Source organism: Cetorhinus maximus, chromosome 23 (assembly GCF_964194155.1).
Source record: "Cetorhinus maximus chromosome 23, sCetMax3.hap1.1, whole genome shotgun sequence".
In the NCBI taxonomy this organism is placed as follows: Eukaryota; Metazoa; Chordata; class Chondrichthyes; order Lamniformes; family Cetorhinidae; genus Cetorhinus; species Cetorhinus maximus.
In genome coordinates, this window is record NC_135901.1 from 528,008 (window position 1) to 546,998 (window position 18,991).

Sequence of the window (18,991 nt, forward strand, 5' to 3'; positions counted from 1 at the left end):
GGGCCAGCATTTATTGCCCATCCCTAATTGCATTGAGAAGGTGGATTGTGACGTCTCTGCCTTGTGAGTGTTTAATTGGACAAGGTGGAGAGAGTCCAGGCGAATGCTCTGGGCGCATGGGTTCAAATCCCAACATGGCAGCTGCTGGAATGTGAATTCAATTATTAAAACCTGGGATTGAAAACTAGCCTCAGTAAAGGTGACCATGACAACTATCACCGATTGTCGTAAAAACCCATCTGCTGCACTAATGTCCTTTAGTGAAGGAAATCTGCCATCCTTACCCAGCCTGGTCGACATGTGATTCCAGGTCGACAGCAACCTGACTGACACTTAACTGCCCTCTGAAATGGCCTCGGAAGCCGGGCTGTTCTGGGCGGCCTTGCCAGCGACACCCACACCTCATGAAAGGATAATGAGATAAAAAAACGTTTACTCCCTATCTAACCCCTGCTGCACCGACCTTGGGAGTGTTTGATGGGACAGTGTAAAGGAAACTTTCGTCCTCCATATACTGTCCTGTATGGGCCTCTGATGAAGCAGATCCCTGCTGTTTACAATTACCTGACATGTGACTGTGACAGGCCTGAGTATGAGTGAAATCACTGAGGTTCCCCTCGCTGTGCAATCATCCTGGCTCTGAAGTTTGCCATAAAAAGGTAGAGGTAAAGGTGTATTAACACCGATGGGTCGCTGGGTGGCGCAGTGACTCTTTCACTGAAGGACCTTGGGCTCTGAAGAAGAGTCATGAGGACTCGAAACGTTAACTCTTTTTTTACTCCACAGATGCTGTTGGGCCTGCTGAGTTTTTCCAGCATTTTCTGTTTTTGATTCACATCCCAAACAGGAATGGTTAAAAAAAATCTGGGAAAGGGGAGGAAACAGTGTAATAGGGGAAATGGAGCGGTGTCAATGGGCCTGGGGGAAAGGAGATCAGCAAAGTCAGTTCGTTTCACATTCATGATTTATTAACAATTTCGGAGAACATTTTACAGAAAAGTTTATTTTAAAGTCAACTGGACTGAATATGATGACTGAGTCACACTGAGAACAGAACACATTCGCTCTGAGCTGCCAACTGTACGTCCAGCTGTGACAGAGACCAGAAAGAGAAAACCGGAGCTCAACATAAAGGGAAGGGAATAATTGTGAATGAGGAATAAGGAAAGCTACTTATTTACACATGGAATTCAAACTACTGGGGAATTATAAGCTACAATTACAACATAGCCATAATTATCTCGCACATTTCAAACAGAGAAGCGGAAATACCGTCCATGACTGTCTTAGTTACAAATTCGGAAACATGAACTGAAGGTATTTCATTTTTAGATTCACCGAGAGGACATATTTTAAATTCGTAATACAGAGATCTCAATAAACGGCTGAGGATAATCTACGGTGTCCAAAATTCAACCGGTCACTTGATCTGCAAAAGAGGATAAAATAATGAAGCAGATGTTTAGAATGTGGGACATTTATGTTCGTGTTTTAATCAATGAAACATTGAGAGATTTTTCAAACCGCTTCTGTCAATTTGAAGTGTGAGTGGATTGAATCTTCTGACCTTCACCAGAGTGACGGCAGTGCTGTAGAAAATGCTCAGGAAGAACAGGATGATGAATGTGGAAGCGGTTGTCCAGATGTTGCCGTTATCATCCTCAGAGTCTTCAATCCAGGTGCGATCTGTGGAATCTGCGAGGATATAACCGAGGAAATATAATTAGGTTACTTATTAATCTAGGATATTTTTAAAAAATATACTCTTTACTCTTTCCTAAGTTATTAATGTATTCTCTAATTTAATGTTCAATATGTATCTACTGTTAAGCTCGTGAATTTCAGCAACCTATCTCTGTAACTATCTCTACAGCTGTTCTTGCTTTACAATCCTCGTATAGTCCGAGTCGGAAAATATAGAAAATTATCTCCAATATCATTTTATTTTCGAACAATTTCGTACGATCTATTATTGGAGAATATTATGATGGATATCAAGAGAGATTCACTGAGCAACTTATTTGGAAACTGTGAACGTTGCTTTTTTAAATCTCGGATGTGAGTTCCCATCTTGTTTGTCTATTTGTGATGGGAATGTTTGGTGCGTCATTAACTTAAATCAGATTCTCAGTAAGAACATTGTTTCAGTGTGCTTTTCGGATCATTATGTAATAGGGACAATTGCCGGAGGATACGTCGGTTAAAAAAGTGCATTTGAATTAAACCTTCTTCAATAGCCTGGCGTTTGTGTCATGCTTTAGCTTTTATGTATGTGTGCATGAGTATATCGTGCCTCGCATCACTCTTTGTTTCTGTGTCCATATGTGTGTATGAGTATTGAGGTGTGTTCATTTGCCAATGAGTGCTGACTTGTGCATTTTTGTGTCTGCGTCTGCATGTATATTTTGTTTTTTTTGCCAATGTGTATGTATGAGTGTGTTATTGTGTGTGTTTATGTATTGATATCTATGTTTATTTATTACTATCTGTGTTAATGTGTGTTTATGCGTTCTTGTCTGCTAATATGTGTTAATGTTTCTTTTTGTGTTCCACGTATGTGTCAGCATATTAATGTCTGTGTCACAGCGTGTGTGTGTGAGAGAGAGAGAGAGAATTTTTAATGTGTGCATTTGTGTGTTGATGGATATTTAAAACTATGTATCAATGTGTGTTTAATTTTTAAACGTACTAACGTGTGTTTTTTGTGTTCTCGTGTGTATAAGCGTGTTTCATGTTTGTGTCTACATGTGTGCCTGTGAATGTGTTAGTCTGTTCCTCTATGTTTTTGTCTGTCTGGGTGTCGTCTGCTCATGTGTGTGCATGTGTTCATGTGTATCCATGTACTTGTTTTAATGTGTATGATAGTGTGTGTCTTTTTGTCTGTATTTCTGTCATTGTGAATGTGTGATAATGCATATTTGTGTCCTTGTATGAGTCTGCTTGTCTGGTTTTATCTGTTTGTGTGCGTGAGATTGTGCATATGTGTGTGAGTGTGTGTTTATGTGTGTGTGCACGTGTGTATTTGTGTGTGTGTGTGATTGTGTATATGTGTGTTCCTGTGCCTGCATTTGTGTGTGTATTTGTGTTTATGTGTGATTGTGTGTGCGTGTGTGTCTGTCTGTGCCTGTGTTTGTGTGTGTGCAAATGTGTATTTGTCTATGTGTGTGTGTTTGTGTGTCTGCCCGTGTTTGTGTGTGTGTCTGTGCCTGTGTGTGTGTGTGTGTGCCTATGTATGTATGTGTGTGTGTCTGCCTGTACTGTGTGTGTTTGTGTCTGCGTGTCTGTGCCTATGTGTGTATGTATGTATGTTTGTGTGCGTCCATTTGTGTCCCTTGTGTGCATTTTTACTATTTTTCAGTGTTTCACCAGGTCCCAACGATCGAGTCTGACCCTGATAGTGAAAATTTTGGTGAATATTTTCAATGTTCTGTATAAACGTGTTTTCTGTGAGGTGCAAGGTGATATCAGGTGAACGAATGCAAACAATCAATCATCTGCCTCATAAAATTCAGGGGCAGAACCGTGAACAACCCAGGGAGGATTTAATAACCAGTTTAGATTCGGATGATGGGAAATCAATCTTAGCATAAGATTAACAGGAACAAGAGTGTGAAAACTTCTTAAAATTATGTTGCATAAATATATATTTTACAACACTTTAAGCATGATGGGACTTTAAAACCTGTGGCCAGTAAGCTAGAAGCCGACTTCTGCTGTTGGTAACTGGGTCCTGACAGTAGAGGCCCGTTCCCTTCCAGATTCTCTGCTCGGGGACTGAGAGTCCAGTGAGTTAATAGTTTTGCTCCGTCTGCTTGGCTAAGCTATTTCCCTTTCGGTTCTCTCTGCTGAGAAGGCGGAGACACACCGGGTTAACTAATGGCCTTCCTCGTCTTTCTGTTCAGCAAGTGGAGGTAAAATTGGCTAAAAATTTTCCTTTCAGTTTTCTCTGTTGGGGAAGCGGAGGTACAGGGGATTAATAATTTCCCTTCCCCCTCTCTCTGTTGGGGAAGTAGAGGTATAGTGGGTTAACAATTTCCATTCCCCCTCTCTCTGTCGGGGAAATGGGGGTACAGTGGGTTAACAATTTCCCTTCCCCCTCTCTCTGTTGGAGAAGTGGGGGTACAGTGGGTTAATAATTTCTCCTCCCCCTCTCATTGTTGGGGAAGTGAGGGGGTGCAGTGGGTTAACAATTTCCCTTCCCCTGCTCTCTGTTGGGGAAGTGGGGGTACAGTGGGTTAACAATTTCCCCTCCCCCTCTCTCTGTTGAGGAAGTGGGGGGTACAGTGGGTTAACAATTTTTCTTCCCCCTCTCTCTGATGGGGCATTGTTGGGACATGTTTCTGTGTGACCCTCACTTCAATTCCCAGTGGGTGCAATGCAGCAACTTAAAGCTGATATCCATTTTAAAGGATTGGACAATAAGAGAAACAGCAACACCGAGATCTAAATGTGCTGAGTTTGTTTGCCGGAAATGGGAAATTGTCAGATTTCTCTTCAGTGGGAGGAGAGTTGGTGGTGTTATTTTGCAGAATCCCGTTATTAATGAGCTTTACTCTGTCTCTAACCCAGGATGCATCTGAGCTGGGAGCACTGGGTGTACAAGACTTGGTTCTGAGCCCTGGAAATATCCGATTTTAACTAAACAGCTCTAACATTAGCAAAAGTGGAAAACAAAATTAATTAAGCGACTGTGCATTTAAATCACGATTGGAGAAAAGGACTTTATTTTTTTTTATTGAAGTTTGAAATGTAACCGAGAGATTCTCATTGACATGAATTAACGGTGTCCATCAGTGCAAGGGAAATATTCACAAAACTCGGTTTACCGCTGGATTTATCAACCGTTCTGTTGATGATCTTCAAGGGGATCGCTTCATGTCCCACCACACAGGAGTAAGAAGCGCCGCTGGCCCACTCCTCCGCTGCAATGGATAACAGGCTGTACATGAAGAAGGAGCTATTGCCGTTCTCCGCCACCACCCCGGTGTTCTTGTAGTTCCCGGGATTCACCGGCTTGTCATTGACGGTCCACTTGACGAAAATCTCTCGTGGGGAGAAACCTCTCACTAAGCAGCTGAGGGAGACGAATCTCTGAGCGGAGACATCTTCTGCCGAGGGCAGCAGGACAGACACGGACGGTTCTCGCAGAAAACCTGCATAAAAATTACAATAACAGTTAATAAACTGGACAATTTCAGAGCCAAAAAAAACGCTGCTTAGATGTGAGAGAAATGCGATTTGTTAAAAGTTTCCATTTTCCATTTTGGGATCTATCTGGTTTTCCAGCTCGGAGCAGGGTTGGATGTCTAAGAAATTGGGGTCTTCAAAAGCTGCTATTTTCTGGATAATAATGAACCTTTAAAGGGTTGCTAAATAGTATGGATTCTCTCTGGAAACAGGATTTATAAACACTTTGACCTCTAAACAGTCTCAGTTCAGGCTGCCATGTTGACACTCCTGAGTTGGGAGGCTGTAGTCTTGTGCACCCCCTCATCTATGCAAATGTTTAGAAAGGACCAGGATGTGAGCATCAGCATGATGTAAACTTAAAATCTGACCTCGAGCAGGGGGGCGAACAGGAAGTTGGGGATGTGGTAGCCACCCTGGCAGTTTGGGTATCTGTCCTGTAACCTTTGGTGAGAAGAGTTTGCATTGGTAATTGACACTGGATAAGTTAATAGCCCCAAAAGAAAGGTTATATTAACAAGTGCTCAGGCAAAGGGCCTAGGTCCTGGTCGGGTCATATGCTGGTGAGGTGCCGTGGTGAGGCTGCAGTGCCCGGTGGCAGCTGCCTTCCTCAAAACGGCCAAGGAGGAGGAGGAAGGTGAGATCAATTCACTTTGTGCCAACCATTTGTCCGCCGCCTGGGACCAGTAAACTGCTGTCAGCTGTCACCCGTCGTATACTTTTCCGGTCCAATGAATTCCTGCATCAGCCTAAACTGTTGTTTCCTAATAAACTTTTAAAAAATCTTAAATTTCCTGATGACCAGCTGACTGTCCTTTTCGGGATTTTGGCCCCCGAATCCAACATCTTACAGATACAATCCTTTTATCTGAGAACTTAAGGAGTTGGATTGGAAAGCTGCTTAAAGTTTACAGCACAGAAACAGGTCATTCGGTCCACCTGGTCTGTGCTGGTGTTTAAGCTCCACACCAAGCTCCTTTCACCTTTCTTCATCTAAATCCAATAGCACAGCCTTCAATTCATTGTTCCTACATTTACTTATCAATTTTCCCCTTAAAGTCTACAGGCCCAGAACGTTTAATTAGTGAAATTGCCAATCATATGAGACCATTAATACACTGGATTCTAAATGTTGACCCTAGCACTTAGCCTGGAAATAGACACAATGGCTCACTTATTGCTTCAATCTCACCGCTCACCTTGTTCCTTGTGGATGGAACTTCTTAAAGGAGTCGGCAGATCCTGATGGCTCACCACGCAGTAGAACTCAGCCCCACTCAGCCAGGCTTGTGTCGAGATGTTTACGTTGCTGACCACGCTGTCAGGATCCTCTCCCGGTTGGACGGCGATCTCTGATTTCAAAGGCTTCTTCTCTTGTGTCCAGGACACGAGGACTCCATAAGGAGCATTAGCAACGATGCAGGTTAATGTCACGGTCGCCTCCAGTAAGACCTGTTCTATTGGCGGTGGCAGTAGAGTAATTGTGGGATCATTGCGGCAGTCGTGATCACCTGTGAGACAGAAATGAAAATCAACCAAAGTTTCACCTTCAGAAGCAGGACAGCAGTATTCAGCCTTCACTCCCTGAAGGAGAATAAATCACCTTGGACATATCAACCTCTAACTATCGTCTTTAATCTTCTTTACACAATGGAAAACCAGCTTGGTCTGTGTAAATCGTTCTCATAATTTAAGTCCTTCAGCCCCGGTAACATTCTCATGAATCTATGTTGCCCCAGTCCCATTACAAATGTACCATTCCTGGGCCCTGGAATGCAGTACTGAAAGCCGTTTTATAAATAGGGTGGATGCACTTTCAAACACTCTATCCCGAAGCTGTTACCAGTGAAGGGTTCCAGACACCTTCTGCCTCTCCAAATGTGATCAGCTGACTCAGGGTAAAGCTAATGTCAAGTCCACCTCACTCACTCTGTGACGTCAATGTAGAGACGTGACGTGATAAAATCCTGAATGGTGAACAATCCGAATGCAGCCCTTACATCGGAATTAAACAATAACTACATGATAGTAAATTAGAAGTTGTTCGTCTACTAACTCCAATAAATTCCTGATTTGATTAACATCGGAGAGCAGAATGATCTATTGCTTCCTCGGTTTGTATTTCTTACCCTCACACTTGGTGGCGTTTCGACTTTGGGTGACCCCTTGGTGAGTGACCTGACAGGTATAGACCGCGTCGCTGAACCATTCCCCAGCGGAGACATTCAGCCGACTGGTCGCCGAGAAGGTCCCCTTCACTTCAAAGGCGGGAGAGGTGACAATTCCTGAATCCATGGGTTGTCCATTCTTCAGCCACTTCACGGTGATTGACTTTGACTGGAGATCGATGATTGAACAGACGGCGGTTGCAAATTTATTGGTTGTGATTTCTTCCCGGGAACTCACGGTGAGGAGAATAGTTGGAGGGAAGTCAGGAGGACCTTCAAAAAACACAGGTTAGCCATTTCTTGCAGAAGAAATTGATAACAGATACAATGAGTTCTTATATTTTAACCATGGACACTAACCTGGAATTTCCAGGGATCAGAACTATGCAGAGTACTATAAATGCGTTATAACCAAGGCCCTATACAGGTCAATCACAGCCTTTCTGTTTCTCACAGGTTCCCCAACACTTACAGTGCATTCCAATGCTCTTGTCTGAGCCGCTGTGTCGAACCTCACACTTGATTTTGCTGCATTCCCCCTCTGACTCGGTGATGGTTAACTGGCTGCTCAGGGTGAAGGTTCCCTTCTGGTTTCTCACTGACGGGTAAGTCTTAAATCCAGATCTGAGCGGCTGCCCATCTTTCTTCCAGGTCAGGCTGGTGATTTCCGGGGAGTAGTCCATCGCCAAACAGCCGTAGGTGACGGAGCCGTCGGTGTTGTGTTGCTGACAGGAGGAGACCAGGCTGTAGAGAGTGGGCGAAGACGGTGTCACTGGGAAAGAATGGCCGATTAAACAAGTTAGACTCTGTGATTTGTGATCATTAAGTAACCAAACAACTCAAAATTTGACTATAACTATAAACATATCCAAATATATTCCAACTAAAACCTACATCCACATTTGATCATTTATTATTTCCATCATTTGGTGATCCTCATCTGTCGGTTCCCTCTTTAGAAACCCACACCTCTTTTTCTGCCTCTATCCCATTACTAAAAGAGAACATTTTGATGTCATCTGAATGACGTACGTTTCATTGGATTAAAGTGGAAGAGCAGAGGATTTTCCCATTATTTCGCCACCATTTATTTCTCAATCAACAGCACTTGGTGATAGAGAAATTTTTTCGTCACTTATATCATTGCAGTTTGGAAATTGGCTTTGTTCAAATTGACTGATGCCCCCTCCCCTCTCCACGTCCCGTCAAAACAAAGAATTGCAAAAACCCTTCGAAAGTACCTTTGTGATGCTAACTGTATAATGACCATAGAACCCTAAATTGAATACTAGTGACAGTAAGAACGACATTTCCATTCGTATGTACATGTGAACATGCGGATCTGTAGCAGGAGTCGTCCATTCGGCCTCTCGAGCCTCCTCCGCCATTCAATACGAACATAGCTGACCTGATTGTGGCGTTAACTCCACATTCCCGCCTGCTCTCCGCTAACCTTTGGCTCCCTTGTCAATGAAAAATCTCTACCTCTGCCTTGAAATATTTATGACTCCTCATCCATCGCTCTCTGGGGAAGAGAGTTCCAAAGTTTCACGACCCTTTGAGAGAAAAATAAAATCCCCTCATTTCCGCCTGAAATGAGAGACCTCTTATTTTTAAACTGTGTTCCCTATCGTTAGTCTCTCTCACAAGGGGAAACATCCTTTCAGCATCCACCCTGTCAATTTCTCTCAGGATCTTATATGTTTCAATAAAATCTGCTCTCATTCTTCTAAACTCCAATGGAAACAGGCCCAGCCTATCCACACTTTCCTCATAAGATAATCGACGACACCTCCCAGTATCATTTGAATGATCATTCTCTGAATAGCTTCTAATGCTTTTCTATCCTTTCTGAAATGAGACCAAATCTGTACACAATAATTCAGACGAGGTCTCATCGACGCCCCGTTTAACTGTAGCAAAATATCCTTCCATTTATATTCTATTCCCTTTGTAATAAATGACAAGATTCCCTTTGCCTTCCTCATCACTTGCTGATCCTGTATTTTAACTTTTTGTGATTCATGCACCAAGGGATCCACATTCCTCTGCACCTCAGGATTCTGCAATCTCTCTCCCTTTCAATAATATGCTGCTTTTGTATCCTTCCTGCCAAAGTGGACAAGTTTATATTTTCCCACATTATACTCCATCTGTCAATTTTTTTCCCACTCACTTAACCTATCTATATCTCTTTGCTGACCTTTATCCCCTCTTCACCACTTACTTTCCTATCTATCTTTGTGTCATCAGCAAATTTAGCAAATTCATTCAGTCCTTTCATTCAAGTCATTGATATAAATTGTAAATAGTTGAGGCCGCAGCATTGATCCCTGTGGCACTCCACTTGTCACATCTTGCCAATTTAAAATAACCAATTTATCCCTACTTTATGTTTCCTGTTAGCTAACCAAACTTCTACCCATGCTGAAATGTTACAGCCGACACCATTATTTTGTGCAGTAACCTTTGATGTGCCACTTTGTCAAGTGCCTTCTGGAAGCCCAAGTACAGCACATCCACAGGTTCTCCTTTATTCATGTTCCTTGTTACTTCCTCGAGAGGCCTCAAATAAGTCAGCCAAACATGATTTCCCTTTCACAAAACCATGATGGGTATGCATAATTGCATTTGAATTTTCTAAGTGACCCATGATAGACTTCTTTATAATAGATTCCCGCATTTTCGCTCGGACAGATGTTAAGCTCACTGGCCGGTAGATTCTTGCTTTCCCTCTCCCTCCTTTACTTAATATAAAAGCCTTATTCTCTATTTTCAAATCCGAAAAGACCTTTCCAGAATTAGGGAAGTTTGGAAAATTAAAACCAATGCCTCTGCTATTTTACTAAACGCCTCGTTAAGGCCAAAATATATGTCTAACTTCTCTGCCCATTTCCTTATTTTCTTTTATTACAGGCTTGTGCGATCCGGGTCCCGTGGCTGGATTGTGGCCCCCGAAGCCTCTCTATCTGCCCCCCGGAGCTGTTGTTCAAAATGCAGGTAAGGTGGGTAAGTGGAGTTGAAGATTTCTGTAAGGAGCTGCTCCTCCAATCACAGGCCAGTCTTCTACCCCGTTAGCGGCTGATAGGCTGGCCAGTTGGCCTATCAGCAGTAAAAGTGGGAGACAGACAGGTTGTGATTGGAGGGGCAGCGAACACCAGCTGGAGAAAGGCGCAGGGAGCCGGGTGGAAGTGAACAGAGACATTGTCTCCCTTCGATCCCAGATTCTTAGCGCCTTTCTCCTGGAATGGAAAGGATTTCAGGAGGAGGAGAGACAATGAGGGATAGAGAGAGAGAGTTAGAGAGAGTGGGGCCCAGGGCGCATGGGGCCTCGGCTCGCAACTGCTTTCGCCTGGCTCTCCTCGCTGTAGCCCGGCTCCCAGCCCTACCCCCATCCCCCGCCTCTCTGCCCCGTCCGCCCCCCCCCCTCTCTGCCCTTTGCCCCTCCCGCTCTCTTCCCTTTGCCCCTCCCACCTCTCTGCCCCGTCCCCCACCGCCTTTCTGCCCTTTCCCAACCCGGCTCTCAGCCCTTTCCCCCTCCCGCCTCTCTGCCCTTTCCCCCTCCCGCCTCTCTGCCCTTGCCCCCCTCTGCATCTCTGCCCTCCCGTCTCTCTGCCCTTTCCCCCTCCCGCCTCTCTGCCCTTGCCCCCCTCTGCATCTCTGCCCTCCCGTCTCTCTGCCCTTTCCCCCTCCCGCCTCTCTGCCCTTTCCCCCTCCCGCCTCTCTGCCCTTTCTCCCTCCCGCCTCTCTGCTCTTTCCCCCTCCCGCCTCTCTGCCCTTTCCCCCTCCCGCCTCTCTGCCCTTTCTCCCCCAGCTCTCTGCACTTTCGCCCGGCTCTTCTCTGACTTTTTCCACTGGCTCTCTGCCCTTTCCCATCCCGGCTCTCTGCCCTTGCCCCCCTCTGCATCTCTGCCCTCCTGTCTCTCTGCCCTTTCCCCCTCCCGCCTCTCTGCCCTTTCCCCCTCCCGCCTCTCAGCCCTTTCCCCCTCCCGCCTCTCTGCCCTTGCCCCCCTCTGCATCTCTGCCCTCTCGTCTCTCTGCCCATTCCCCCTCCCGCCTCTCTGCCCTTTCCCCCTCCCGCCTCTCTGCCCTTTCCCCCTCCCGCCTCTCTGCCCTTTCCCCCTCCCGCCTCTCTGCCTTTTCCCCTTCCCGCCTCTCTGCCCTTTCCCCCTCCCCCCTCTCTGCCCTTTCCCCTCCAGCCTCTCTGCCCTTTCCCCCTCCAACCTCTCTGCCCTTTCCGCCACCTGCCTCTCTGCCCTTTCCCCCTGCCACATCTCTGATCTCTCCCCCTCTCCTCTGTGCCCTTTCCCCCTCACCTCTCTCCCCTATCGCCCCCGTCTCTTTGCCCTTTCTCCTTCAGCTCTCTTTACTTTCGCCCGGCTCTCTTACCTTTTCCCCCCGCCGCCTTTCTGTACGTCCTACCCTCCACCTCTCTGCCCTGTCCCCGCCCCCGCCTCTTTGCCCTCTCGCCTCTCCAGCCTCTCTGCCCTTTCCCCCTCCCGCCTCTTTGTCCTTTGGTGGGTATGTGAGTGAGGATGAGTGGGTGTGTGAGGGTGGGTATGTGAGTGAGGGTGAGTGGGTGTGTGAGGGTGGGTATGTGAGTGAGGGTGAGTGGGTGTGTGAGGGTGGGTAGATGAGTTATTGAGTGTCAGTGAAGGTAGGTGAGTGAGGATGGGATGGTGAGTGATGGTGAGTGAGTGAGGGTGAGTGAGTGAAGGTTAGAGTAATTGAAGTTAAGTGAATGAGGGTGAGTGAAGGTGGGTGAGTTAGTGAGGTTGAGGATGAGTGAGGGTGGGTGAGGGAGTGAGGGCGAGTGAGTGAGGGTGAGTGAGTGAACGAGCGTTGGTGAGAGTGGGTGAGGGAGTGAGGACGGGTGGCTGAGGGCGATTGAGTGAGGGCGATTGAGTGAGGGTTGGTGAGTGAGGGTGAGTGAATGAGGATGAGTGAATGAGTGAAGGTGAGTGAGGGTCAGTGATTGTGGGCAGTGAGGGTGCCCAGTGCAGGCGGCTCATCAAGGTGATGTTTCTCTGGATGATTTTCCGCTCCGGCTCAGCTTTCCATTGCCTGTTGCCCACAGCCGAGCTGGGGGCTCCTCCATTCGGCTCCACCACCTCCACCTCCTTCTCTTCCTCTCCATCGATCCTGTCCCGATTCTCCATATTGATCAGCTTTCAGTAACACCGGCTGTGTAAACTCAGGCAGCAGTGTAGATCGCTGGCCAGCTGTTTTAATGCTGATGCCTTTCTTTGAGAAACCCGTGTCAGTGCGCGAATAGGCAGACTGAGGCAGGGCTGGAGGAGAAGGTTACAGCAAAACCAGGATGTGCCGTGCAGGCACCTTGCACCAAGTGTGCACCAGTATTCGGGATCCAGGCGGCCGTGGTCTCCGTCACATCCCTCCCGTTGTCTTGTTTCTTTGTGTTTGGTTCAAAACTTGGAAATTCTCCACATATATAGTGATGTCACCTGTGTAATTTCATCTCACACAAAAATACATCAGAAATGGAACAATGAACATGCCTGCAGCTTAACGGATTTTCATTCTGCAATTAGCATTTTCAGTCCATTTCTGTGTGTGAGAATGTGTGTCTATGTGCATGTGAATGAGAGAGAGAGCGCATGCAAGTCTGTGTGTTTTTGAGAGAGAGAGAGAGAGAGAGAGAAAGTGTGTGTGTGAGAGAGAGAGTGTGTGTGTGTGTGTAAGTGTGTGTGAGAGAGGGAGAGTGTGTTTTTACGTGCGTGTCATAGGGAGTATAAGTGTGAGAGTGTCTGAGATAGAGAAATGTGTGTGTGAGAGAGAGTGTATGTTTGTGAGAGAGAGAAAGTGACTGTGTGTGTATGAGAGAGAGAGGGTGTGTGTAGGGATGTGAGTGATAGGTTGTATAAGTATGTGAGATAGAGTGTGTGAGAGAGAGAACGTGTGTGTGTGTGGGAGAGAAAGAGTGTGTGAAAGAGAGTGCCAGTGTGTGTGTCAGGGAGAGAGAGAATGAGAGAGAGTGCATATGTGAGAGGAACAGTGGGTGTGTGTGTGAGAGGGAATGTGTTTGTGTTTCTGTGTGCGTGAGAGAGAGAATAAGGATGTGTGTGTGAAAGAGAGTATTATGTGTGTGAGAGAGAGGGAGAATTGAGAGTGTGTATGTGTGTGGGAGAGAGGGCGCATGCATATGAGAGAGACAGTGGGTGTGCATAAAAGAGAGGGAGTGTGCATGTGTGCGTGTGTGTGTGTGTGTGTGTGTGAGAGAGAGAGAGAGAATGCATGTGTGAGAAAGAAAGAGTGCATGTATGTGTGAGAGAGATAGTGTGCACGTGTGTGCGCAGTTGAGAGAGTATGTGTATGAGAGAATGTGAGTGTCTGTGTGAGAGTGAGTGTGAAAGAGAGGCAATGTGTGAGAGACAGAGTGTGTGCGTGTTAAAGTGAGTTTGTGTGTGTGAGAGAGAATGTGAGTGTGTGTGTGTATGTGTGTGACAGAGAGATAAAGAGAGAGTGTGTGTCTGTCAGACAGAGTGCGTGAGAGAGTGTGTGTGCACGTGTGTGAGAGAGAGCGTGTGTGACAGATAGAGTGAGCGAGTGAGGGTGTGTGGTAAAGACTGAGTGTCGAGGTAGATCAGCCATGATCTTACTGAATGAAGGGCAGGATTGAAGGGCCGAATGTCCTCCTCAGGCTCTCATTTCTGTAATTCATTCCTCCCCCTGCAGGCGGCAGTCCAATGACTCAGTTTTTGATGGTGGCTCCTTTTCCCCAAATCCCCCGCGGCTGGTTGTTGGGAGTGAGAGTCTGGTCATTGTCCATTTCAATCATTTAAATAACTCGCAGCCTCTGATCAGATCAGAACAGGCGCTGCTCTCTGGAGCCTCACTGTCACTCCCTGATTCTGTTTGTTCTGAAATTGTGCTCAAGTTCAGGTCACTCACATTCAATGATTTTCTGATACTCAAAATGTAAAACATAATTAATTCATTAAAATTTATACATGTTCTCTCCAGAAATATTATTAAAAACAATTAACGTGCATCATTTCAACCGAGCCATGGAGCAACTTATTTTCACAGATCTGGTCTAGGACTCACAGCCAGTTAGTTCGATGCTGATTCAGTTTGTTTGACCTCTGCGGGAGAAGGCTCTCAGGTCAGTAACAGGACAAGTTAAGATATGGATTAAAGCCCCCACTCCTCCCCCAGTACACTCCTGTCATCAGCTGCAAGGGTGGGGGTCAACTCTCCACTGAACGGTCAAACACTCCGGGGCAGGTACAGCACTGGTTTGATATAAAATAAAACTCCCCCTACATTGTCCCATCAAATATGCCCAGGAGAGGGTTCAAACCGGTTTTGATATAAATTCTGTGCTGCAAGAGCCGGTCAGAGGCTGGGAATTCTGTGGCGAGTAATTCAACTCCTATCGCCCAAAGACAACTCACTATCTACGAGGCACAAGTCAGGACTGGAATTGAATAGTTTCCACTTGCCTCAATGAGTGAAACTTCAAAAAACCCCAAGAAACTGAATACTATCCAGGGCAAAGCAGCCCACAGAATTGGTACCCCATCCACTGACTTAAACATTCTCTCCCTCCTGCACCGACGCACAGTGACAGCAGTGTGTACCATATACAAGATGAACTGCAGCAATTCGCCAAGGCTCCTTCAAAACCTGCAACCTCTCCTAACTAGAAGGACAAGGGCAGCAGGTGCGTGGAAATACCGCCACCTGTACGTTCCCCTCCAAGACACCGAACATCCTGACTTGGAACTATATCGCCGTTCCTTCACTGTCAATGGGTCAAAATCCTGGAACTCACGACCTAACAGCACTGTGAGTGAACCTGCAGCTATTCAAGGAGGCGGCATTTCAACATTTCCTCAAGGGGTAATTAGGGATGGGCAACAAATGCTGGCCTTGCCAGCGACCCCAACATCCTATGATAGGACTAAAAATAAGACACAGGTTAATGTCTTCCTCCGCATTTTCCAACCAAATAGGTCAAGGACTGCTACAGCACGGATTAAAATAAAATAAAGCTCTCTCTCCATTGCCTGAACGAACACTCCCAAGACACATACATCACTGGTTGAAAATCGACCAAATCTCCTTCAACAGTCTGTCTGCCGTTTCTGAATTGTCCTTTCTGACTGTCACAATGGGTTGGGTATCTCATTTCTGAGGCGCCTGGTCAGAAAGTCAAACTTTCACATTTCTCACAGATACAAGTTTTCTTTAAAGAAATAGATCAAATTGCTCTTCCTGAAATACAGGAGAGTGAAACAGAAGGTTAACAACCAGCCAGGAAGATTCCTGGTCCCAGCACAGTGGCCACGCACACAGAAACAGAACAGACACAAATGGTGCAACAATCGAGTTCCCAGCAGATAGATCTGTTCAATCTGTCCATTTCATTCAAGCTGTTTGATTCTAATTGATCAATAGTCAATTTACTACAATTATTCTATAACTTCTTTCAAATTAATCTGATTTTCATCACAAAACTCCCTTTGAAGCACATCTAATTCTCCCTGTCTGTCTCAAATCTCCAAACAATGCAAGATTCAAGTTACCCTGAAATGAGCACATCAAATATTACAGATTCAGGATAATTTGATGTCCGTAACAGAAACTCAATGACAGGGTAAGAATTAAACAAATCAGGAAATACCGATGACCCACTGATTTGATTCGATTTTAGACGTAAATATAACCAATAAAATCACCGAGGCGAAACACCTTATCGAGCTGAGCACAGCTGAGTAAGAAAAGTATTCTTTTCTCAATTCATTTTGGATACAATTAACAACTCTCTCCACCCTTTGACATTTTGCATTCACTATAATGACCAGAATACTACTCAATTGTTGGAGTTCATTTATGTTGAATTAATTATCCCTAATATTATATTGTAAGTTAATTATCTTGATATTGTCAATTTATTTTCTTGTTAGCTGATTTCTACTCTAAAATATGGAAAATTTGGTTTTCAAAAATTGAAAACTTGTTTCTCCCAGGTACTTTGTGAAATAATTGTTTTTTTTAAATCAACCTGACACTGAAACAATATTAAACAATAAACTTCAAATTACTCGATGGAAACATTCAGGCAAGTATAACAATGTTACTTAATTCTAATCACTATTTACTATTTAACTTTTACTCCTACTGTTCTGTTTAACCAACAAATTTGTGAACTATGCGTGTTTCTGAACGCATTGAGAAATCATAAATTCCATCTACTCTCATCGAGTAATTCATAGGACGAATTTATGAGTGGAATACTTTAAATACTTTCAAATCTGGCCGGGGTCACATCACATTCGCTGTCGATGCACTGTAACATCATCTGTTTGCTAAAGCAAACTTGTCTTAACTCAAAACTACATGTAAAAAAAATGTTCCTCGCAGTTACTTATTATCAATAAAAGTGCTTCCTAGATAACAATACCTATAATTTAATTGTTAAATATATTGCTGATTGAAAGAAGATCCAAATTGATCAGTATACAATTTGATGAGAAAAAATCATTCAGATCATCTGCGCCACTGAAATATAACCAGCAAATTGATTAGAGATTTTGCTCCTCAATTTAATATTTAATAAGAATTAAGCTTGAATCTCAGATATAATCTGTTCTTCTCCTATGATTCTATCCTGTGTACAGCACAGCTATGGAAGACAGGATGTTGTTTTTAAGTTCAAAACTAATATTAATGTTTGCAATTAAATTAATCTGTTCGAATTTCAAGCGTTTACTTGTCAATCTCTATCCATACGCAGTCTGCACCTTCCTACAGTTCAAAAAAAATAAGAACAATTCCTTGACTGCCAGCGAATTCCAGCCCCCAGAAAGCAGTTTAAAATTAGATTAGTGACAATTATCTCGCTATCCAAATCCCAATGACATTGAAGGAATAATATGTTTACGGCTGCACAGAAAGAATGTAATAACCGGATAGACATATTGCCAAACTGCAATGTCAAACTCCTCTTTAAATCAATGCAAACGTTATCAGGGATTAAAAAAAAAATCAAAATCTCTTGTGTAAATGAACAATTCTGTAGAATCAATATATTCTTATTGAAATTTTTTCATACATAATCACAAAATGATTCCACCCTAAAAATTTTCCTGATCAAGTTAATTGTGCGCAGTGCACAGCAGAATTGTGAAAGGCGATTAATGATCAATTAGGTTAACATGAAAGCTGTTCAGTCAATATGGATAAATATTTCCGCATTATAATTGCTTGAATTATATTAATTTTATTCTACAATTTGAAAACTTGTTAATTATATAGTTTCTGATTGCAGTAACGAATTATGTTCTGACTGAGCGTCTTAATCCATGGTTTAGTTTAATCTGCAGTTATGACTTAAAATAAAAACAAAATGCTCTAACACATCTTTAAACGTTTTTCCCCCATTTCTGAAGCCTACCCGTTTTCTGCTGACAATCGCGCTTCAAGCAGATACAAACGCATAGACTGTTTCCATTCAATCACAAAACGTGCAACCGCTCAATATCACCGAGTTTAAACAACGCAGAAACAATGCAGAACCGCCAAACTGTTTCACAAATTCTACTTATTCAAAGACACCCAGACACACAATCTCCTCAGGAGAAAAACACTGAATCACATCACTGAGGGACTGAAACCCATTTCATGGAGAAGCAGCTCAATTCTACAAACACTTCCAACAGAATCCAATGTAACATTGCAAGAAAATCTCAATATCGAAACCAGACAACCCGCTCGTCACCAAATTAATGAATAATTAAACTAAACAGAAATATGGAATAATGTCAACAGCATTGTGAGTAGGCGGAACATGTTCAATAAATTAATATTGAAACTTAAGCATATTTTGTTGATATTGGGTTTGATTTCAAACATATTTAAACCCTTGTGCAACAGATGGTAAAACCCGAAGCCATCAGATGTCACCGAGATTAAACATTGCAGAAACGTCAAACTGTTTTCATAAATGTTAGATATTTCACGTAGACCGGCCACACAATATCTTCAGCAGATAAACACCAAATCACAACAACCAGGGACTGAATCCCTCAGCAGCACCTTTTTGTAGAGACACAGCCGAATTATATAACTCAATTTCAGCAGAATCACATGAAACATTGTAAAATATCTCCATACAGAATCCACCAAACCCAAGTTTCAGTGAATGAATCAGTTATTAAAATAGACAAAAATATAAAGCAAAGACTCAAATAAAACAGTTACTAAGTAAGTGAATGGTTCTTACCTGCAGTCACCGTCACCATGGTCCCTTATCCCCAGTAGCCCATACCGTCACAGTGTTACACTCCCTGGGCTGTGCCATACAATAACTGTCCCTGCACGAAAAAGACAGAAATCCACCATTATTTTAAATATTCATTAGTCAGAGGCAAAGTAAGGTCACGATGAATCTTCACGAAATTATATTTGCGTTTGTAGATATCTTTAGGTATCCATCAATGATCCTCATGTTTTATAATTCACAGAGTAACACATGAACATGTTCTTGAAATCACCAACTGATGAATGGATAATTATCACAGTTTTTCCATTTTAAACCATGTTTTTTGGGCAGCGCTGGACATAAATAATACTTCATTGTAAATATAGCAGGATTTTAAAAGCGAGCA

General features: G+C 43.9%; 3 protein-coding genes and 1 gene segment (V, D, J or C); 1 reads left to right on the plus strand and 3 right to left on the minus strand.

Annotated features, from left to right (window-relative positions):
* LOC144698126 (uncharacterized) overlaps window positions 1-18,991 on the plus strand; it is a 476,455-nt gene that overhangs the window by 130,829 nt on the left and 326,635 nt on the right. The gene's annotated exons all lie outside the window — the stretch shown is intronic.
* LOC144698113 (uncharacterized) overlaps window positions 1-18,991 on the minus strand; it is a 436,823-nt gene that overhangs the window by 93,052 nt on the left and 324,780 nt on the right. The window lies entirely within an intron of this gene.
* The window catches only part of LOC144698110 (uncharacterized), a 436,767-nt gene that overhangs the window by 23,012 nt on the left and 394,764 nt on the right, over window positions 1-18,991 (minus strand). The window lies entirely within an intron of this gene.
* LOC144698108 (Ig heavy chain C region, membrane-bound form-like) lies at window positions 954-18,697 on the minus strand. The segment is given in 6 exon segments: window positions 954-1,429; window positions 1,568-1,695; window positions 4,827-5,153; window positions 6,387-6,698; window positions 7,317-8,127; window positions 18,607-18,697. Coding segments are annotated over 5 exon segments (942 nt in total).